The 24,277-nt window shown below is 31.7% G+C and overlaps 1 protein-coding gene across 1 annotated transcript in view; it reads right to left on the bottom strand.

Annotated features, from left to right (window-relative positions):
• Positions 1-24,277, bottom strand: part of MMS22L (MMS22 like, DNA repair protein) — a 156,726-nt gene that overhangs the window by 86,238 nt on the left and 46,211 nt on the right. The window contains exons 11-14 of the mRNA XM_003769307.4: positions 18,633-18,695; positions 13,342-13,461; positions 10,048-10,274; positions 7,367-7,876 (exon numbers count right to left, since the gene is read on the bottom strand). Coding sequence (XP_003769355.1) covers positions 7,367-7,876; positions 10,048-10,274; positions 13,342-13,461; positions 18,633-18,695 — 920 coding nt within the window. The remainder of the gene's footprint in view (positions 1-7,366; positions 7,877-10,047; positions 10,275-13,341; positions 13,462-18,632; positions 18,696-24,277) is intronic.

The raw sequence follows: 24,277 nt of genomic DNA, 5'->3' as shown, positions 1-24,277 counted from the left end.
TTGCTATTCCCTAAACAATTCAGCTGACCAACGTTTAAAGAATGAAAGATGTTTCTTACAGGAAGTTTTTCTTCTAAATTTTGTTTTCTGAAGTTTCTAAATACCTTATTTTCCTTTCCAGTTTAAAGCATGGAAATAAACTCTCTTGGCATTTAGAAATATGTTATCTTTGTGAACCACAAACTGAAAAGCAAAAAGTTCATTAGAGTCAGATGTCATTAAAACAGTACTCAGAAGGAATATCCTTTACACCTTTAAGGATAATGTACAAATAGTTTTTCTTTACCTAAAGAAATACTTGGTGAAGTTATTTAGTTTCCCTTGGCAATTTTCAGAATCGACTAGTTACAATGTCTCCTATTCGTGGCAGGGAAGCAAGAACAAGAGTAGCAGCAGACTAGAAAAATGGTGGAAAGTATAACTGAGTGCTGAGGAGGATCTCACACAGTGTAGTATGGCAACAGTGAACAGAATTATCCATTAACAATGAAGATCAAAGAAATACCAAATAAGGAAAAATCAGTGAGAAACCATGTTGAGTCAATTCCTGAAGAACATACAGTAAAAGGAATAGATTGTAGAAGAGTCAAGGAACAGAAGTGAGATTGTAACTGATCATATCAAGCCCTTAATATCTAAATATTCTCTTAAGTTAAAGAATTTATTACAAAAAGGTCAAAATGAAATACTCCCAGCCCCCAAGTAATTTACAGTGTAGTGAAATAGGGCTGTGGAAGCAAAACAATCCTAGTAGCCTGGTGCAATGAAAAATAAAAAACAAAAAACTAACTAGCACTTAAAGGAGCTGGGTTCCAATTTTCCCTCCATTTCTTAATATCTGTTGTCAACTTGGGCAAATCATTTAGGCATCTTTCTACCTCCTTATCTATAAAATGAAGACTATAATCTAAAGCCCTACCAAGCTCAAAAATCTGTTCTTTTATGTGTGCAAAATGAGAAAATAATTGCACTATAAGGAAAGACTAGGGAAAATCAAAGAAAGAGGTGGTAGGTAAATGAGCAGAGAATATTAATCCGAAAGAAATTGAGGGTCTCTGTATTTTCCTCAGGACCTGGCAAAATGATTGTATACATATAATAGGGTCTTAATAACTGTCTACTAAATTTAATTTCATAGGGATAGTCCTAAGTCACCAAAAACAAAACAAAACAACTCAAAACTCCTTATTACTGGTAGCTTCAATTTAAGAAAAGAGATGTGTATTACAATTTCCCAGAAAGATTTTCAACATAAATTTATAAAATGCAAGTATCCGGAAGTAGTTCCTTTCTGATACTATGATAATAACTGATTGTGTTGGATACTAAAGTATTGCTCTACTTGGCATTACTAGGAATTGTCCAATAAGCAAGTAAAGGCAGTAATAAGATATATAGATCATCAAGAAGAAACACTGAAGGAACAAAGCAGCAGAACATGAAGTAGCATAAAGGGAGAAGGAAAGAGAGTAATCCTGTCTTAAATATTACTTGGTTCAAATTCGTGAGTTTTTTTTAAAGTTTTTGAATTTTTTTCCCTATGTGTGCCATATTCATTATACTTTTCTTTCTTTTTCTATTTCATTCTTTTACATTCTTCATGGCTTGAGATTTCATTGTTTACAATACTGACAGCAACATTTCTATGATGCTATGCCTTTTTTCTTAAAGGATATTTTTGATTATGTCTACTGGTCTAATTTAAATTCACAAATAAGACGCTAATATTCAGAGAACCAAAATATAGGATGTGGCATGTGGTATATTTGGCTTCTTGGTGCCTTTAGATCGTGATTATTTACTCAAATCAAATGAGATGACATTTGTACAATACTTTCATAAACATTAAAGTGAAATATAAAAGTAAATAACAGGGTCAGACATAGTTTAGAAACAGTAATGTAAAGGACAGATTATGTTCAGTAGTTCTTCAGTTGTGTCCTTTTCATGACCCTATTTAGAGTTTTCTAGGAAAAGATACTGGAGTGCTTCTTTTTTTTCCTCCTGCAGCTCATTCCACCAATGAGGAAACTGAGGCAACCATGGTTAAATAAACTTCCCCTGAGTCAAACAGTTAATAAGTATTTGAGGCCAAATTTGAACTTATAAAGATAAGTCTTCCTAATTTCAGATTTGGTACTCTATCCGCTGTGCCACCTCCCTGCTCCAAAGATGGGTTAAAAGAGAGACAAAAACTAGAAATAAGGAGATGAATTAAAATATTATTTAAATAGTCCAGATAAGCATTGATGAAGGCCTAACATGGCTGCCTTATGAAGGGGGAAAGGGAGAAAGGGAGAAATGCATATTGTAGAAGTAGGATTTGGCAACTGATTCGAAACAGAGTTAAGAGAACAAGAATCAAATCCAATTCCAAGAATTTGGGCCTAGATAATCAATAAGAAGCTGTACTACACTCTATCCATTTTGTACTCCATTTTATCATCATCTCATGCTCACATAAATAAAATTAAAATATGAAAAAGCAATATAAAGAGGAAGTTTTGATATAATAAAATGATTTCCTTCTATGAATGGGTAATTTCTCAAGTAAACAAGGAAGAAAAATTAAAGAATTAAAAATAGGATTCATTTATAAAAGAGTAAAAAAAAAAAATCAATAATTACTAATCTTGATAAAGTTGGGGTGAGGGACTGGAAGTGGAATTACAGAGTCCTGTGGGGTTAGAAAGGAATTCAAAGGTCATCTATTTCAACTTTCCCCTAAAACACAAATCTCTTCTACAACTGAATCCTAATTTTCAAAATTTCTAACATGTCCACATTTTAAAAAAATGTAATACTGGGATTATCTGTTTGATATTTTCACTGAGCTAAGCGAAGTCTATTGAGAATTGTTAGTGAAGACACAATTTTTTAAAAAGGAAATTTCTCTTTGAATAGACCAACACTTTTAGGCCAGTTTACCACTGCCTTAAAACTTTTATTAAAAAAAAAAATAACCCTCTCAAATGCTGTTTTATTTAGAAGTGAATAGACTATCAGTTGATCAATATCCATTTAGTGGAAAATTCGAGAAGTCTGTAGTTTCCTTTAAGTGGTGAACAAACAGGTACAGAACCTGGGAGTTTATTGTTTTGTTTTATTATTATTTTTTAATCCAAATGATATTTTCAGATGCCAAAAGGCATTTCAAGCTACTCACCCTTACTTCAGTTAAAAAAAGAAAAAAAAAAAAGATCTCATGAGACCTCTTATAGCAAGTTTTAGCCCAGAGCTAATTTTCATAGCTGTGTTATAAAACTCCGAAAATAAGGGCCTATAATGGAAATGCTGACAGACCCTTAACTATAGCAGCATGAATGGCTATAATTAAAGAACAGTTTTTGGCTGCACCTAACTCCTTAAATGAAAGATTGCCATTTCTACAATAACCTCAAATAAAAGCAAGTGGAAAACCAGAAATGTGATTCCAGAAAGGTAATGTGATATGTTAAAGAGGATTGCTAAAACTATTTGACATTCTAAGCTTTAAATACTGAAGCATTTAGTTAACATAACCAAGTCAGTATTTTCATAATGCTACTTAATCAGCAATAAAGAATGCTCCTGTGAGCCATCATCTTGAGTTAGCAGAAAGTGGCATATGAAGTTATTATTTCTTAACAGCCTAGGGGGAGCTGCTTCTCCCTTTAATCAGTGTTCTCACATTCTTCTTACCTGTAAATTCTCTGTCATACAGTTATAAAACTATTACCCAGCACAGTATACAGAAAAAAAAAAGGGGGGGGCACACACATTTATGCAAGGACTGCTACCTTATTCCCACCTGGATTTTAAAACAGGAGAGATTGCTATAGTAATGTATTTCATCCTTCTCCTTCGTCAGGGATGCAGCCCAGAATAAATATCATCAATCTATGTAAGCCAATCTTCTCCGCTTATACCAAAATTCAGAGAAACTAGGTCCTGATCTGAATGTTTTTTTTTTTAATGTATTGCTTTAAATTTTAGTTACTACCAAAAATGTATTTAACTGGTACACAGTAATAATAAAGGACACTTAAAGGAAATAACAAAAGTTAGGTGAGCAAGGTTTCTAATAAGAACATAGAGTTTAAGGCCAAAGATCTAAAGTATAACAAGTATAAGGATATATATATATATATATATATATATATATATATATATATATTTTTTTTTTTTTTTTTAAACCATCATCACAGTAGAGAATCAATCCTCTGTTTCCTGACTCTTTGAAGAATACTTTACCTTTTTACTCTCTTCAAGACCGGATGTCCATATTTCATCCAGGATAAAAGTCCATTAGCTAAGCAGATCTTCACTATTTTGATGCAATACTCAATGAATACACCTGATGGCTTAACTTAATGTATGCAGCTTAGAACTCCCAAACTTGAGTGCCTGTCTTAATCTCTCCTAGCAACAAGGATTACAAATATATAACACCATTCAAGGTCAAAATCTAAACTCTGTCACAGCAATGGGCAAATACTACTCCAAGGAAGACAAGTTTATCATTCCAGAGAACTAGAAAAGATCCAATTTAAAGGTCCTCTAATTTAGTCCATTCATTTTACTGATGAGAAAAAAAAAAAAAAAAAGACCCACTCTGAGATGTTAAGACTAGTCCAAAAATAATACAAGTATTATGTGGCAGAGTCTAAATTTGAACTCAAGCATTATGAATTCAGGTTCAGAATTCTTTCTACTATAATGTATTGCTTTAATCATTAGTGCTTAAATTTGATCATAGCATAACTTGTCTAGTATATCTGCTATAAATAACCTAGCTAAAGAATTAAATATTCTAAATGAATCAGTGATTCAGTCAAAACCTGACAGTGATTAAAACATAAAGCTATAAAGGTCTACATGGTGTCACTGCATTTTTTTTACTTTATATTCATACTCATGTCCACTGAAGATAAAATTATCTAGCAACTTTGGCAATGAAATGTAAATGGCCAGATGCACTTTTCAAGTAAATCTCACCTCCCTATCTTTGTTCCCTACACCATTCCATAAGCAGGAAGCTCAAGGGGGAAAAAAAAGGGAAAAAAAGTCTAATACCAAAATACTCATTTTTTAATGTCTGGATGTGCAGACCACATTACACTATATTATTTAATAAAGCCTTCCAGTTAAATGAGACTCTTAAATACACATATACATTTATTTTAAGTATTCTTCACTGTCCCATCCTCACCAATTGCTACATTCATACTCATAACAGTAGCACAGATCAATAAACTTGCCTCATAAACTTTCAATAAATTGACAAATCAAGAAAGTTTTTCAGCATTACTGAAGCAGTGCCAGCTTTAGTGGTAAAGGTGTTTTTTTTAACAAATTGAATTAGTGAACAGCTATATGTTTATTGGCAGAAATACAATTTAGATGTTAGAAAAGATAATAAATCAAAACAAGATTACTAAAAATAACAATCGATTTATTTCTCTCTACCCCCTCTTCTTTGTGTGATACAATTTTTTCCTATCAATTGATGACCCTATATTAAAATTGACAAACAAAATCTCAAAGTTTAAAGGATTTAAAAGTTGCAAAAAGAAAGTAAGAGAAAGCACATAAGTAAAAACAGATAGCATTACAAATAGATTCTTGTTAAAATCCAGACTTTATTGATCTTATTATTTAATTACCTCTTGGGAAAAGGAATTTTTAAAAAATCCAGTGGATATTTTGGAGTTATTTGCTAAATACATTAATGAATGCTTAGTGACTATTCATAAAGGAAGACAATAAGCAAGAGTACCACTAGGTGTAGCCAAAAATCAATCTGTATTTTTTTTCTACTAGCTTGAGAAGAAACCAGGAAGAGAGAGAAAATATATTAGAGAACTGGGAAAGGAGAAAACATTTTCAGGCTATTTCATGATTTCATCTTCCACTAAGTACTAGTGCCATCCCACCCCAAAATTATTTTTTTTTAATTTTATACACATATTGATTGAGACACTTTCAAAATTCTATACCAAAGAAATCACAGGTCTAGTCGCTATATCTGTTTTATATTTTATGTTACATATATAAAATATATAGTGCATATTTTATGTATTTGTATATTTTATTCTATATGTTTTAAATACTATATATATTTATATTTATGCATGATGTCTTCCCCAATAAAATGCCAGCTCCTTGAGAGAAGGGACTGTTTCATTTCTGTATTTATATTCCGAATGCCAAGCATGTTGTCTGGCACATAGCAGATACACATTTGCCCTTCACAAATATATTCCTAGAGTTAAATGATAGAATTTAAGTGCTAAGAGAAACCTTAAGGCCTTCAGGTCCAACTTCTTAATTTTACACATAAGGAAACCAAGATTCAGAGGGATGAATGCTAGGCTACTTTGGAACAGAACCAAACCTCTAGACCTCTAGATCAGGACCTCTTCATGGCACCATGCTTCTTCTTGTTGTCTTTCTTATATTTTGAAATACCTATCACAGCTCCTCTTTCCAAAATCCTCCTCCTTCAACACTTTAGAGTAAGCATAATAGCTTCAGTGCTATTTTCAACCTCTAGCATGACTATATTAATGCTAAGATTAACTGTGTTCAGAAGATATGACATCTTTCTGTTAAGAAAGGTATTCAAGATTTCCCAACTACAAGTCTTTGAAAGAAAGCACTCATTCTGAAAACAAATAGTTTTAAGGAATGGCTTTTTATAACGTTTTTAGTTTCTGAGAAAATGAAAAGATAATCAGTGGTCTCCTTTTTACAATTCCTTCCATGATAGCAAAATCCACCCCTAAACATGTGTTCAGTGTTCACAACCTCCAAAGCAGACTCAACATGATTACTGTTACTTTCCTTAGTTACTTAGTTGACTCCCTATGTGAAAAGATAGGTTCCTAGAGATAAGTATCCTATACAACCAAAACGTATCTCTTTTCCCTAAATGTTGGAATCTAGGGCATATTAACTAGGGAAACCTTGAGTAATCTTTTATTTAGCTCACCTTACAATATAGAGGATAAAATCTCCTATGTCCTTTTTGAAAAAAACAAAACAAATTAGGCCTTAGGCCTAATACTACTACTCTTCATACTCCTTCTTCTAGCCCTATTCCCACCAGACTTACTTGGAGATCCAGACAACTTCTCACCAGCAAACCCACTAAACACACCCCCTCAGAGAATGGAAAGCCAGAAGTGGCGTCTATAGGACCTCAGTTCAAAACTGACTCTGATACATACTAGATGCATAACCCTGGACAAATAACTTACCTTCTCTGTGATCCAGAAAATTTAAGACTTGAAATTGAACATAAAGGCGCTATCTTGCTACCCAAATCAATAGAAATCATTTGTCTAAAGAAAAAAAAAATTAGAAATCAACATGGAAAACGTACCTGACTCTGGCCAGAATGGCTTGCAGAAAGTTTAATACAGTCCTGAGCTGAGCTTCTCGACAAGCAGGAAGAAGCATACTGAATCCATCATTCAACAATATTTCCTCTGAAAGTTTCAAATCTCGGCTCATTTCAAACACTTCTTGAACACCATCCATATAGATAGAAAGAAGTATCCATAGAGCATGTTTCTGTCCCAATTCATTCTTAGATACTAAGAATTCCTTTGCTTTTTCACTAAAAGCACCAGAAAGTGTCTGGGCCAAAACACTAATATCCAGGTTTCTCTGAACGTACATTAAAAGAAAGGCTATTTGGCCCTTCCAAACAAGTGCCTTCTGTGAAGGTGTGATGGACCCAGGTCTGAGGAAATTCAAAAGATCCAGAACATGACTGACTACATCTTCCAACTTGGCAACAGTAGCCAGCACCAAAAAAAGTTTAAAAAAATTCTGAAGACCAACTTCAGTTAGTTCTTCCATTCTTTTTTGATGGAATTTGGAATATATTCTGTAAAATAAAAAGTTACTATTTTAATAAAGTTTATTGTTTTATTCATGGAAATACAATTCTCTACAACTTCCCCGCAAACCAAACTTAGGTCATCCCCCATAGGCAAAAATTGAAATGTGAATTTCCAAATTAAGTTTCCATCTTTCTTCTTCCAGGTTTTTCTGATTACCAATAAAAAGGGTCACTTTTGCTTAAAAGGACAAAGTAACAGAATACTCTACCAACCTTGCATTAGAATCTATAAGTGATACAGCAAATTACCTGTGACTTATGAAAGGATTTGGTAGATGTTCCCTAAAAAATGCTACAAATGTAGATTCTATAGATTATGTGATTTTTAAAAATCTGTTATTATAGTTTCTTTATCACATTTGCTTATTTTTATTGGCAAAAAAGCCAATATGCATTTAATTATAAAATTATTAGGTTCATTCCAATCTGAATCAGACCATTTAAAATAATTTCTAACAATTTATAATTCATTTGGCTATCCTCTTTCTTACCCTTCTCTAAGACTTACTACTTAACATTGTCAGTAAAATTCTACAATTATAAGACAGAAATTCATTTTTTGCCTGGTAGCAAAAACATTATTAAAGCCAGGTGTCATTTAATAGCCAACTACTATAGCTAAATATGTATGTTCTCCTTGAATCAATTAGTTTTTCTTACTGAAAAAGAATTCAACTTCATATCCTAGTTACACGCTATTACACTTAGAAAATGTGTAACTACTTTATTTCAGGTGGCAATGATTCATGCTAATATATAGATACCAGAGAAGGAAATGGCAAGCACTCTCATATCTTTGTCAAGAAAACCTCATGGACAATAATGTCATTTTATGGACCCATTTTATGGGTCCAGGCATAAAGAAGCAGACAGAATTAAATAACTGGACAACAACAACAATGTACTGATAGCAAAGTTCCATATAGTTAATGTTATGAAACCATTAACTTTCAAATTATTTAAAAAAAAAAAAAGCTAAAATTTTATTTAAGAGATTAAAATTTATTACAGACTTCAAAAGGTAAATCTCACTTTACCATCCTACTTAGAAAGAAAGGAAACATGTTTAGATGACTACTCTGAGAGAATTAGACTACATAATTTCCCAAAATCCTGTGAGCAAGTTTTGATTTTATGATTCATTCATTTTGGAAAACAGCCTGAGTCAGTAAGTTCTTAAGGAACTATCTAGGGACAAGACATATTTTGATATGAGAGGATGGATTCCCTTGCATGGCTCAGGCAAACATGAGGTGCTACTATTGTCCAAAAGTTGATGGAACTTTATTGATTAGCTGAGTCCTTTCTGCAAGTCTGAGGGACTAGAACAGGGATTAGGGTTTTTGTTTTCTATTATTGTTAGTCCCCATATAGACTTCAAAAATCACATATTAACTTGATCTTTGTTCTACTGATACTTCATTTATTGTGTTAAATATTTCCCAACTAGATTTTAATCTGGTTGGGGGAAAAGATGGGGCAAATCTGGCTCACAACTCCTTAGATTTCTAGTGCTGAAGACTTTTCTAGGGCACTGAGATTTTGAGTGATCAGTTATGTGTCAAGAGTATTACTTGAATGAATCCAGGTCATCCTGGCTTCAAGGTTAGATGTCTATCCACTCTGTCATGTAAGAAGAGCTAACTTATTACTACAGAATTAAAGGATTCTTGTTCTGTGAAGAATTTTAATTTATTTAATGCACTAGTATCAAACTCATTTATCTATTCTCCATCTGTAGATCTTTGTGGTTTGAATTCAAGGAAACATAACTCCTCTAAGTTGAGTACCTGATATACTCACCTATCCCTGTCTTTCAGCTTCCTTTTAGGTGCTGTCTCCCCTCATTAGAATATAAGATCATGAAGAGCAGGGGACTATGTTTCTCTTTTTTATTCATAGCTCTACCAAATCACTGTGTATTTACTTTTAATACTTATATGGGCTCATGTCTCCTTTGATAATTAAGCTCCAGGAAGGCAGGAAATGCTTCAATTTTGTGTTTCTATTCTCAGTGCTTAGCACTATAACAAGAATTTTTTTTTAAAAATTAAAAAAAAAAATTAATGGGTTAACTTGGAAAATATTAAAGCTGCAATATTTCCTTAAAAACATTTTCCTGTACATTCTTTTTTTCAGAAGGAAAGAGTACATACCTTCCTTTGATTTGGTTCCAAGGATGAGTTTCATTGGTTGCTACAGCTTTTTTCATGACTTTTGCCAAAACACAAAGAAAAATATTATAACTACTGTTGGATTTATAGAGGTCATGGCTCTGCTCATCAGAACAACAGGTCTTCACTATTTCAAGCATAGACAAGGTTGACTTAGAAATATTTGCAAACTCTTGTAAACCAAGCCAAGGAATAGTAAAAGAACTATTCTAGAGGGAGAAAAACAAACAAACAAAAACCCACAAGCATTATATCTCCTGATTAAAAACTTCAAACTGTAAAACATACTTAGGCTTAAGAGATTGATCATATGTCTAAACAACAGCAAAATATTATGAAATGTCCCATATGTTCAGCATGATAGAAATTTGCTCAAACAAGGGGAAAAAAATTCTCTCTTTCACAGCATACCAAATAACCTCCTTGTCCTCTCTGTTCCCCATATAAGGCCATAGGATACAAGTACACACACATTATTAAATAATCTTGGAAGTAAAATATAACAAAATCAAGAACAAGTAGAATTCCTGGAGCAATTTTTTTTTCTTTTATAAAAAAAACAATAAAAAAAAAGAAAAAAAGGAAAACAAAACAAAACAGAACATTATCAAGTGCTCAGTAAAACTATCAGGGAGGACTCAAAATATAAAACAATAAATTACCAGTTCAAGAATATATACCAGTTGTATATAATAGAAGCATAAACTATATTCATGTGTCCTCTTTTTTTTTTTTTTTTTGCTTCCTTGTAGGTTATTCTTTTGTTGTCTGCTATGCACTTTTTTTTTAAAAACTTTATTCTCCCCCACCTCCTCCAAGCAGGCTATAGTTAAGCACAGATATGTTACATACATACATACACACACATGCATACATACATATATACATTCATACCCACTCACTCATATATACAGATACATACATAGGACAACATGCATACATATACTCAGACACACACACACACACACACACACACATACACGTACACACACATCTACATACACACAAACATGCATCCAAAACAACATAAGAATGGTTGACATATAATATGGATTTCATTTTTAGGCGAATTTTTAATTTTAACTTGTATTTCCTGCTATAAATCTGCTCCTTAACTTGCCTTGCTATTTCTTAACCTCCCCTTACTCATGGATCCCATGGATCTCTCTTTTGTCTTCTTCCCCCACCCTTTGCTTCCCCTTTCCCCATCCCTCCCCCCTTATTTCTTTATAGATTTTGGAGGGTGCTAAATCCTTGGTCAGATATATATATATATGTAGTGTTGCCTATTTAACCCATTGCCAATGTGAGGGCGTTTTCAAAACTACAAACCCTCCTCTCTCCCTCTAATTCCTCTGTATCTATTCTTCTTCTGCACCTCATTTGTATAATATAAATACTATTTTTACCTTTTTCTAAGTGGTTTTGCTTCTGTTAGAGTCAACTCAACTCTATTCCAATCTTTCTTTTGAGCTACCCAATTACTGATGTCAATCTCAAACATATTGTATACATTTCCATATAAAAAAACATAAATAATTTCTCTATGGCAAGTTCCTTGAAACTGATCTCTGATATTAATTCATATATGTTGAGTTTGGGTTTAGTTGAAAGAAAGTCCTGAAAACCTGCAAGTTCACTGAATATCCATTTTTTCCCCAATCAATATTATGGATAATTTTGCTGAATTTGATATTTCTGACCGCAGGCCCACTTCTTTTAATTGCTGGCATATATGATTCTAGGACCCATGGTCTTTTATTATGACTTCTGATAAGTCCTGTTCAATTTTAATTGTAGCTTCAGCATATTTCAATTGCTTTTCTTCTTGTTTATTGCAAAATTTTCTCTTTGACCTGGGGATTTTGAAATTTGGCAATAATATTCTCATGTGATTTCCACAAAGGACCTCTTTGAGGTGATAAATGGTAGATTTTTTCTATTTCTACTTTCCCCTAATGTTCTATCAGTTCAAAACAATTTATGTTCTTCCTGGGGTGCAAATTTATTCTATTTGTGGGGGAAATCTGGAGAGCTTGAAATTTACAACCACACTCTTCCATTTTCCCACAATCTTACCCTGGCAAACTTTTTTAAAAAAATTAAACATTTTTATTTAAAAATTTGACTTCCAAATACTCTGAAATGATAAGCAATCAGATATATGTGCACAATTATAAAGAAGACTCAAATGAAAGAAAAAAATGAAAGAACATGAAACCCTCCTCTCCCCCAGAGGCAGATAGTATGCTTCCTCATTAGTCCTTTAGAACTGTTTTGGATCATTGTATTGCTGAGAATAGCTAATTCATTCATAGTTACTCACTGAACAATAATGCTGTTACTGTGTACAACATTTTCCTGGTTCTGTTCATTTCACTATGCTGATCAGTTCATGAAAGGCTTTCTATATTCTTCTGAAATCTTCCTACTTGTCACTTCTTATAGCACAATAATTCCCATTAGTATCATATACCACAACTTCTTTAACGATTCCACAATTGATAGGTCTCCCTTTGATTTCCAGTTTTAGCCACCACAAAAAGAGCTGCTATAAATATTTTTATATAAATAGATTCTTTTCCCTTTTCTTGAATGTGCTTTAGATATAGACCAAACAGTGGTGTTGCTGGATCAAAGATAACTTTTTTTTTTTTTTGCTTTTTGTTTTTTGTTTTTAAATAGAGCTTTGGGCAGAGTTTGAAATTGCTTCTGGAGGAAAATTTTTAGGGTTATCAAAGCTACCGAGAAAAAATTTTTCCCATACTTATTAGATATATCTAGACTCAAAAGTGTTAGTAACAGATTTAAAATGTTATCTTATACTGATAAAAATTTTTACTGGTATATTGGTAAAAACATGTTTTGGTTAGCCCTGATTCACTGATAAAAGACTAATTTTTTCTCTTAAAAAAAAGAAAAGGTTTAAATGGTTTTTGTGACCATCAAAACTATTCCCAGAATATTTGAATCTATATTTAACAAATATTGGGGCAGCTAAATGGCACAGTGTACCACTCTGAAGTCAGGAGAACCCAAGTTCAACTCTGACCTCAGACACTTAGCTGTGTGAACCTACGAAAGTCACTTAACGCCAATTGCTTCAGAAAAAATTTTAAAAATTAACATTTTAAATATTCTACAACAGTTATTTGGTACACGTGCGGACATACACACATACACACACACACACACACACACACACACACACACACACAATGCACACACAATGATTCTTCAATTGGGAGGACCAAAATATTAGCTGTATTTACTCACTAGATTCTTGCTATAGTAATCCCACAGAATTGTAACAGCCTGAATGTTGGGATTCCAGAAACCGCACAGTGTCAAGCAACAATGAAGATACATGCGTACCTGCTCTTCTAATATACTATCCTAATAAAACAGAAACATTCAATTACATGCAAGCCATGCTTTCAAACATTAACATATGCTGTCACTTCAAGTACAAAGGTTGCTATGGAATAATTTTCTCTATAAACCTCATTACTGGTTATTTCCTTTTCATCAACAAAAAGCCACTAAGGTGGAGTGATAAGCTAGAAAATAAGGTTTGACCACAAAGACATTATCATTTGATGATGGACTGTAACTCCAGAGACAAATGACTAAAGAAAATATATACATATATAAAATAGACTCAAATAAATTTAATCATATTCATTTCATCTTTTGTCAATAAGGTGTTAATGAGGCAAAACATGTTTCTAAATATTAGTTTCAGAAGCCATTAACTAATCACTAATATAAGAAGAATAAAAAAATCGAAATTTCCATTCAAGTATTTTAAATGAACTTATGTATGGAAACAGAGAAGGAAACAAGACTAGTCAAACTATAGGAGAGAACAGCAACAAAACACATATCAGTATTTAATACCTATTGACTATATGAAACAAGGTGAAATAGGGGAAGATACAATGCAAGGTCTCCTAATCTAGATGTTTTTAAAAACATACATTTTAATTAAGTTTAATAACAACTAATAATAGTAGCAGTTACCATAATGCTTTAAGGTTTGCAAAGCCTCTACCTATATATTTATCTTATTTGATAAAATCACCTTAAGGAACTAAGTAAACTCACTGCAGGACAATTTTTAAACTCAACTTTTATAACAAAAAGATCAGTTGGGCTACACAGAATATGAAAGACTGGCTTATCTAAGAAAAATGGAGGAAAACTAAGCATGTAAATTTTATTTCATTTTCTAAGCAGGAAAAAAAATACAAGATCAAAAATCACTATGTAAATATTTTAAAATATTTTTCAGAAGACAAAGATCTTATAAATAATTTACTTCTAAGTTTCTTCATATAACTCTATGCCATCAAATGAATGATCAACATATTAAGAAGCAATATATACACATATTCTCTTTTATTCTTTTAGAATTTAAGAGAGGCTTAATTGTTTTGCCTCACATTTATCATTAAGTTGGAAAATACAATACAGATTACACATATATATATATTTTTATTTTACAAATTTTAAATTCAGGCACTGCCCAAATTACAAACAACTAACCTACAAATCTACCATACACATATTATGCACTCTAAACAAGGATTCCATACTTCCACAGTGGGTATCTGCTTAACTGTTCTTACAAACTTACATTGCAGTTTTATATACAAATTAGAATTAGGAAGAAAGGTTTCTGTAATATTTTTCTGATTATTTAGTTCTGCTGATTAATTCTTTTCTACACTGTTCTCAAATTGATCAGAGATTTCTTTAGTCCTCCTTCATAGAATGTTCCCCCGAGGATTTTTAATGTTTTGTACCTGAAGGCACTATGACACAATGCTGAATTCACACATTTGAGATCAAATCCTATCTCTGATTCTTGCTATGGAACAGTCACTTTCCTCTCAGAGCCTCAGTCTCATCTATAAATAGAGATAGAAATCCAGATAGTTCTTGCTTTACAGAGCTGTTACTAAAGTCAGTCAGTCAAGGAGTATTTAATTAAGCGCCTACTACACATGAGGCACAGGTAAATAGGAATACAAACATAGGCAAAAAACAAAGCAAAACAACAACAAAAAACATAGTACTGCTCTCAAAAAACTCAGTCTATTGGCAGAAATCATGAAAAGCATTTTGCAAACTTTATTATCTACATAATGCTATGTGCATTGGCTCATATTTTGAATAACTGACATTGGACCCAGCTTTGAGATCCAACATCTCAAATTCTAGTAATTTAATTATAAAGTTAAAAGTTTCCACAAATGTACAGATGCTTAACAATGGGACATATTCTGTTTCAAAATCATACTTGAGAACTGGAAGGCCATGTAAGTCCAACTTCTTACTTTCAGAGGAGGAAACTGAGGTTAAGTGACCTAACCAAGGTCTTATGGAACTCAAGGCTAAGAATGAAACCAAGCTCCTTTAGGTACAAAGAGAGTATTCTTTCCACTCAATGCTTTACCCCCATAATATATCTTCTAGCTCATAAATTAATCAGATTCTAAAGGTGTCACCAGAGTTTGGTATTATAGAAAGAATACTGTCTCTAGAGTCAAAGACCCTGAATTCAAATCTTTCCTCTGATCATATTACTGGTATATAATAATTACTGATATATTATTATTCTTACTGAAAGAATTTGAGCACTTCCTGAAATTAGAAATGAGTAGTAGTCATTTATCATAGTCCTTTTCTTAAGGCAAGAACATAAGACTTATGCAAGACTATTATAAGTTGTTTATAAAATGCTATATTATCTTAATGAATATAAGGAAAGAAAAATCAAAACAAACAAAGCAAAATCTAAAATTCTTTCTTGTAAAAAATAAAAATTTTAAGGTTGAAATAGCACATAAATAGCTTAATTCTCTCTTTCCCGTATCATTCTCAACACAGCTGATTTAAAAGAACAGTTTAATTTTCAGATTCTTTTTTCTCATAAATGTTAAAGAAAAAAAAAAGCCCTTTTCCATCTTTACTTGGTTGAGCAGAGTCCAAAGATACCCATGTATCAGTGATCCTCAGTAAAGCTTAATGCCTCTGTCTTGATTTGAAAAAGAATAATTTAAAAATATTATTTGCTTAATTAATACTGCTTTGAGATGCTATCAACTTTATCTTAAAACTGTTGTGTACATATATATATATATATATATATATATATATATATATATTTTTTTTTTTTTAAAGACTATAAATGAACTATTTCACTGCTGGAGAGCAAGTCATACATAACATGAGGGCAGTCAGATTTTAATTTATCTCAGTGGGAGAAAAATAGATATAATCAGAATGATACTTCTATCTAAACATATTATTTATTCTTTATGACCACCTACTGAACCCACAAAATTGGTTTCAAGAACACTAGCAAGTAGTTTTATATTACCTATGGAATATGATTTGACACAATGAAAAGCATGATGAAATTGAGATAGTATTGGAGAGAGAGGCTTAATCTTCCTAAATATTAGGAAATGGAAGATATTACACAGTTTGAATGAGTAAAAAATCTTGCTTTGTGCTGGCTCTAGTTTCACAAAGAAATATTTACCATACAGGCTAACCAAAAAACAAAAACAAAAAACCTAACTTATCCTTCTTTCCATATATGGTCATTACACAGTATGCTACAGAACCAGCTCTAAATCTCACCTTTATAAAAAATATAGCATTATAAAAGTTAAATCCAGCAATGTCAATAAAAGCTTTATTATATTATTAGACATTCCAAGTGAGGAAAATCTTTTTTCATGGTCAATATAGTGCTTTTCCTTGGGGGTAGGGGGAGACAGGGAATAACACTTAGGTAGTCATAGTCTAAAGGAAAATAATAATAATAAATCACTAAACCACTGATAGAAAGTGATTTACAGTCTTAGTAAAAAATAATACTATTGCTTTAAGGCAGAGATGACAATGTACTGTTTTTCCTGCTCCCACAAATAATATATTTAGATTTTTATTCCTCACCACGACTTATCTGTTTTCTACCTATTTCAAAATTTCTACAGAAATACTTAGAAACCTATCCATCTTCCCATAGTACTTAAAAAAAACAAAACAAAGAATCTAAACAGTACTAACCTACTCTCCCAATACTTCCCAACAAAGTAGTGATAAAATCTAATCTTTCATAAAAGAAAAAAAACCCCAAACAGTTTTTCTATGGTTTTAAACGAAAGTCTTTCCATTTAAAACAACAACATTTTAAAAAATACCACAAAAAGGATACCTTGAGCCAAAATCAGGTAAATGTGTTTAGTAGTATATAAATGATATAATGATCACAAGCTAATAATTCCCAAATGTCTTAAAATAAAAGCTTAAAACTAGATTAGTATTCAAGGAGAGTTATGAAATCAAGATGTTATCAAGATAAAAAAAAAAAAAGAACTTTTCAAGAGAGGGGAACAAGAAGCTATATGAATATACATATAAGAAAATATGAGCAGTATCATTAAAAAAAAAAAAAAAAACTTAGCAAGCCAGTGACAAAACTTGCAGGAAGACTGTTGTTAAAAGGTAACATCACTTTTTTTCCCAAGTAGAGTTGGCATTCCATCTAAGGGAAAATTCTGAGCTCTCACCTACATAATTAATAGGCCTGTGTAATAACGAAATACACTTATATATTCATCTGGTAAAACATTAATTTAAAAAGAATTTACATACACAATCCTAGAGGGGTCTCAAAAGTCTCAAAATAAGCTATTAAATTGAGTGAGTTTCACAGACTTGTTTTTCAATACATTGATTGAAAACAGCCTATATTAACTACCATATTTCTGTTTTACTTGTCTTAGAAAATTTTAAAGTCTTATTTCTTAGTGGCCAAATAATTTTTTCTCCAAATGAAAACCAACATTCATTTCCCTAATTTTTTCCAAGGCATTATACAAAAAGGCAATTTATACCATGAAAATTCAGAACAAATTTACAGAGTTACAACGCAACATGTTTAAAAATGTGATGAACAGCATATTTAAAACCACTTTAAAAGGAGGTCAAGTCTGACCTCTGGGCCATGAAGCACTGCATTAACAGCTCTGCAGAAAGAAAAATGATAAGGTATGAAATGAGTGCTCAGAAACTAGAACCTTATCAGTAAGAGTATGATTCAAGCCTGTAAGACAAATTGCTCAGCAAGGCAAGTCACCTTCCTGCTGTGATGAGGATATAGCTGAATTTTCAATGCCACTATCTTTGCCCATCATGTCTCCTAGACTTGATATCCACACATTCAATGTATGGCTTACCAGTTTCTAAGCATCTAGCCCTTATTTTGAATATATCTTGTCAAAATAGCCAACTGGGATAATTATCTTTATCCTTTATCTGACAATTTAGTGTCAAGAAAAAAAATCTTTAAAGAGTAGTTACTAATCTCATAAGCACCGGTTTCAGTTTGGCAAACACAAACAAACAAACAAACAAAAACCCCAAGAGCATCTGTATAATTACATAACCAAAGATTGGCTTTATTTTATGTTTTCTCCTGCACATATACTAATCGATGTCCAAAGATTTAAACTGCCAATATTTTTATTGATATTTAATACACACACCTGAAGATTAGTTGACTTTTTCAGTAATTCTTCTACAAAACTCCAATTTGAATTCATTTGTTTCTGGAAAGAGAAAAAAAATTTTTTTTGAATCAAAGAAATCACTGCTTCTAATAGTATATATTTTAAAAACTAGAACAGGGAAAGTAAATGACTAATTTTAAAAAAAATTATCTTTATCACCAGAGAATTTGATATGTTGATGGAAGATACATATTTATGTATTATCTGGTTATTTTCTTCCCATGTTACATTTGTGACTGAATTGGAGGGAAAAATTTTACTAAGTACTTCAGTCTTTACACTAAAAAAAAGCCATGATCCTCACCAAGTAAGGACTTATTTTTTGTTTAATCTTTATAACATTTGGGGAAAAACTTTAACCTTTGCTAATGTTAAATTCAAAAGTGCGCATAAAACTTTTAATAGCTAACTACAATCACATTGTACAGACCACAGCTAAAATATTATTGTTCTCCAAAATAATTTTCATTTTTCTAGAAATAATTATATCTTTTCACACTTGATCAAGCAAATAAAACAAAACAAACATCATGATTGATTTTTACATTGTTCTACATTCTAAACATACCTATATGAAATTGCAGTGAAACAATCAAAAGAACTTTATTTAATCAGGAGTGTTTCATAGTTCAAGATACTTAACAGCTTACAATGTAGTTTTTTTTTTTTTTTAATATTGGTTTTTTATAATTGAATGCTATTAAGGACTGTTATCAAAGGAGAAAAAGATACATAGAATACAATCCAAGATGAAGATGTAATCTACATATTTAATGCCTCTATCTTTACCTCTTCAAGATGAAAAGAATGGAAGTTTACTAAAACTAAAGAAAACGAAGGCTCAGAACAATCTTGTTCTTTGTTTTAAGTGAAACACCAAAATCCAATGAAGCATTCAAACAATGATAATCTCAGCCATTATTTATTTGATATAGACTAGGTAGATTATACATAAAAACCTGGATATGTTGGGCAAAGATGTGTCCTATCGTGAGCAATGTTTCATGTTAATGTGATAGTCCCATAGAATCTAAAATATGAAACATCTGTTGAATGTATTACTATGCACTATTGGATTCTTAAACAGATTAAAATAAATATAATTCTGTTTTTTCTTAATGTCTTAAGGCTATTGACATAAACATAAATTATTATACTATGCTAAAAACAGAGTATTTTGAGGTGAACCAGACTATTGCTCTTTTTGAGTTCATGTTTTTGTTTTTTAAATAGTTTTTCTTTCTCCTCCTTTATTGTCAGAAGACTTCTTGCTGTTATTATGATTGTCTCCCAAAGTTCTGCCCCCTCCTAAATTGCTGCTTTTGGTCTACTGTGGGCTAAGAAACTAAACTATCAAGTTTACTAAAAGTGTGTCTGAAATAAGAATGGGGAGACTCTCAGTAAATATACCACACTGCATGGATACTATGAAGTATATTTAACTGGTTATAAGCCTCCTTTAAAAAAAAAAAAATATATATATATATATATGCTTACTTCTTGGTTTTCAGTTATAGTTTGGAAAGCTGAGATTACTAAATCATTTTTTTTGAAAGGACAATTTTCTTTGACCAACTCTAACTAAAGAAATATTACACAAATTTTAATATTTTGTAGTGGAGTGAGAAAAACCAAAATCACTGGACATAATTAAAACAAAAATAGAGGTGCCCATGTTCACTTACATGGCAGTTTTAAGTAAATTACTACTTTTTTGTATATTTCACATAAACCTTTAGTAGGCGAATAGTGTGGCTTAATTTAGATCTCTGTTTTAGCAAAGAAGAAATATTAATTTTTGAAAAACCCATTTGTACATTTGAAATAATGAAGTCCTAGCTGTTATTAGACAATGAAAATTTTACCAACCTATCTTTTGCTGAGTAATTTTTTTTAAATCAACATTTTTTTTTTACAAGGAAAAATATGAGATGGCAATTGCATAGGATAACTAATGTGTATGATATAGTTCATAGCTGAATTTGTGTAGAATTTGTAGCCCAGGAACTGACTCTTAGTTAAATGCTTGTATTTCATTTGTACAGCATTTACTGATAAAATTTCTAATGCTTCCTCCAGACTGCATTATTCTACTAATTAGAACCCTGCAGATGTAATTCAAACATCTTGTCTAGTAAAAACAGATGATGTGTACAAGCTAAAATTCAAAACAGTCAAATATCATTCTAATCCAAAGAATCTAGCATCTGGATTACTGCAAAACAAAGTATATATAAAGGACAGATACAATATCAGCTACAAATTCCCTTTTTTAGGGGATGAGAATGAGGGGACAGCTTTAACTCAGTTTTCTGTAGCGATAGTATTTGTTTTACATGTAAAATTATGACTAACTGGCTTCCAAGTGGTATAAAATTATTATGGAACCACCCACTTAGAGCGATGTTTTGTACTTCCAAGGCTACTATAAAAACTACAACTGAGAAACACACTTAAGGTCTTGCATAAGCTACATTTCTATCAGGAAAATAAAATGGATCTTCCCTTGCCCTCCATTTCTAGTCTATATGAGAGAATGGCTCTACTTTCCTTTAGGGGTTACATTTTGCATCTTTTTATCCAGTAGTCATTTCAGACATTTCCAAGAAGAGTATCACCTAGCCCTGAATAATTCTCTCTTTGGTCTGGACAGAGAAAGCAGCGTTAAAACTGACCCCTGCAATGTTCAAAAGTGGTGAATTTTCCTCTTTACACTCCATTTGGTTTTAAAATAGATGAGCAGGATTTTGAGAGGATAACATGCTCTGGGTCTGGGTTAAGAGAAGAGAAAAGCATTAAACAGAAATATATGATAAATCTAAAATCTGAAATATAAGAAATGAAAAACCAAAGTTTCCTTAAATTCTTATGCTGAGAAATTGGCTACAGTTTTCTGGTTTAAATCCATATATGAGAAATGTCTAAGTTATGGGAACTTATAAAATAAAAAATAACTAACCACAGCTGAAAACCTATTTAGAATGTAAAGATTTCACATTAACCTCTAGGGCAACGTAGTCCACATTAAAAAATTGAAACACCTTCATGGATGAAACAAGACTAGAGGCATTTTTCCCCCCTGAAGAATATATGAATAACCATTATTACTTTATATCATCTTCCTTCCACCAGATTACTGTTTAGTAGAATAAAGAATGTTTACTGCATAATCGTTACCTTTTTTATACTTAGAGGTGTTAAATCCATAAAAAATAGAATTTTCAAGATACTGATAAGAAAATGAGCCAATTATCAGCAAGACCCAGGCTAATCTTTTTGAAAGAATGGACTAAGATATGCCTGCTTCTACTAAATAAAAGGAAATTCTGTCATATTCTATATGACTTCTAAAGTTGTTAACCTAATGTTTAGATTCAGTGGCATTAAGCAAAATCTCCCCTCTTTTAACTTTTCAATTAGAAGATAATAGATTTAGATTTGGAAAAAAATACTTAAAAGATTATTAAACCCAAATATTCCCCATTTTACAAATGAATAAAATGAGGCCCAGAGATGTAAAATGACTTTTTCTAAGTTCTGCAAAAATTTAGTGGCAGAAAAAATACTGAGAATTCAAACCAAGCTTTTCCTGGTTTAAATCCCATGCACTTTCCAACATGCCATGCTGTCTCCTTTTTTTGTGATTCATTTACAAAAATGGGTACAAAAAAGTCCACTCTATTTTAAAGGACTGCTAAGAGGGAAAAAGTGATAATACATGCAGAAATAGTTTGGAAAAGTTAAAAGTATTAAACAAATATAAGGTATTATAATAATAGCACCTGTTAAAACAATAGTGATTTTTACATTAACAATAATTATGATGATAATGAAACTAAAGAACAGGGAATCATTAGAACTAATTCAAAACTCTGGATATAAAAAGGGAAAAACATGGTGAATAAGGTAAAAAGACAAACAAGGTGGGAAAGGAGGAAATAATTCCACACACAATAAAATTCAAAAACACTGCAATTTAGACACAAACACTTTCCACATAACAAAGATGGGAATTTTTCAAATTGAGTTGTTTTTTCAAAAACCTGATATTTTTTAAAGGAAAAAAAAAAGAGAAAAATGGATTTTATACTTGGATAAATACAAAAGGATCATTATTTGTTTAAAAAAAAAAAAAAAAAACAGATCCTGTATAACACTATGAGCAAATTTGAGACAATAAAAGATGAATGTGCTTACCACTTGTTGAATCAAATTGAATTAGTCATAATATAAATAGCATGAATAATGATGATAAATATAGACTCTTATCCCCCCCCAAAACAATGTGTCTTTGGAGGCACTACTTGTTATTTAACTACTAACTAAATAATAACTAATAATTTGTCACTTGAAAATTGCTATTTAGTCTATCAGAATATGATGTCCTCTTTGTCTGGGGCATCTAAATGTAATAGACTAAGGGTAGGATCTAAATTCAGGAAGACCCCAGTTTAAGTTAGCTCTCATACATTTACTAGTGTATGATCTGGTGAAAATCAACTAATCTTCCCTTCTCTATCTCAGTTTCTTCAAATATAAAATGGCAAAAATAATAAAAGTCTCTACTCCCAGGGTTGTTGTAAGGATTGAATGAGATAATATCATTTAAGTGCTTTGCAAACCTAAAAGCTACATTTGCTGCTAATTACTATCATTATCCTCACCATCATAATCAGAGTACTTTGTACATTGTACACAATTAACTAAAAGCAGATAGTATAGTACATAGAATGTAATCTGTTATCAGGAAGAACTAACTCTAAATTCCAGCTTAGATACTTACTAGCTGGGTAATTCTGGGCAAGTCACTTAATCTCTATCTTCTTCCATTTCTTTATCTGTAAATCAGGGATAATACCAGCATCTATTTCCAAGAGAGGTATTGTGATGATCAAATAAAATAATATTTGTAAAATACTTTTCAGCCTTTAAAGTGTTATATACATTCTAGCTGTTATTATAATTATTTAATTCTAGATAATTGTTCTATTTTTTCAGGGAGTCACTTAAGATTTCATAAACAGACATAGAAATAGTCTTGCATAACAATCTTAACTATCACCTCCTTATACAACAGGAAAGAAGATGTACAAAAGAGTAAAGTTTAAAAAGAAGTTCAAGATTTGAAGTCAGAGGACATGAGTTCAAATATTAGTTCTGTTACTCATTGTCATTTACTATCTGTGTGATTTGGGGAAAATCCCTTCATCTACCTGAGACTAAATTTTCTTATCTAAAATGAGTTCTTAATCTGGAATCTATGAATCTACGAAAAAAGACAGACAAATAGATAAATTGTTTCACTATGACTGGCTTCTTTGAGTAATCCTATGTATTTTGTTTTATGCATTTAAAACTATTATTAGAGGAGTCTACAGGCTTCACCAGACTGCCAAAAAAGTCTGTCACAAACCAAAATGTTAAGAGCCCTGAATTAGATGATACCTTAAAAGTCTTTCCAGCTCTAAATTTCACCATCAGATAAGAACAAGGTCAGAAGGAGGGTTAAAGACCAGAATAGCTGGGGCTTTAAATAAGTTCAGAAGTCATTAGAAAAAAGTGTCTTTTTTCCCATTTATGCTGGAAGCAATGAAAATCAAGGGATGAAGAGGATTGGCATT

The sequence above is a fragment of the Sarcophilus harrisii genome, chromosome 4, assembly GCF_902635505.1.
Source record: "Sarcophilus harrisii chromosome 4, mSarHar1.11, whole genome shotgun sequence".
NCBI classification, from domain to species: Eukaryota; Metazoa; Chordata; class Mammalia; order Dasyuromorphia; family Dasyuridae; genus Sarcophilus; species Sarcophilus harrisii.
The sequence above is the reverse complement of the archived record's forward strand: the minus strand, read 5'-3'. Positions and strand labels throughout refer to the sequence as shown.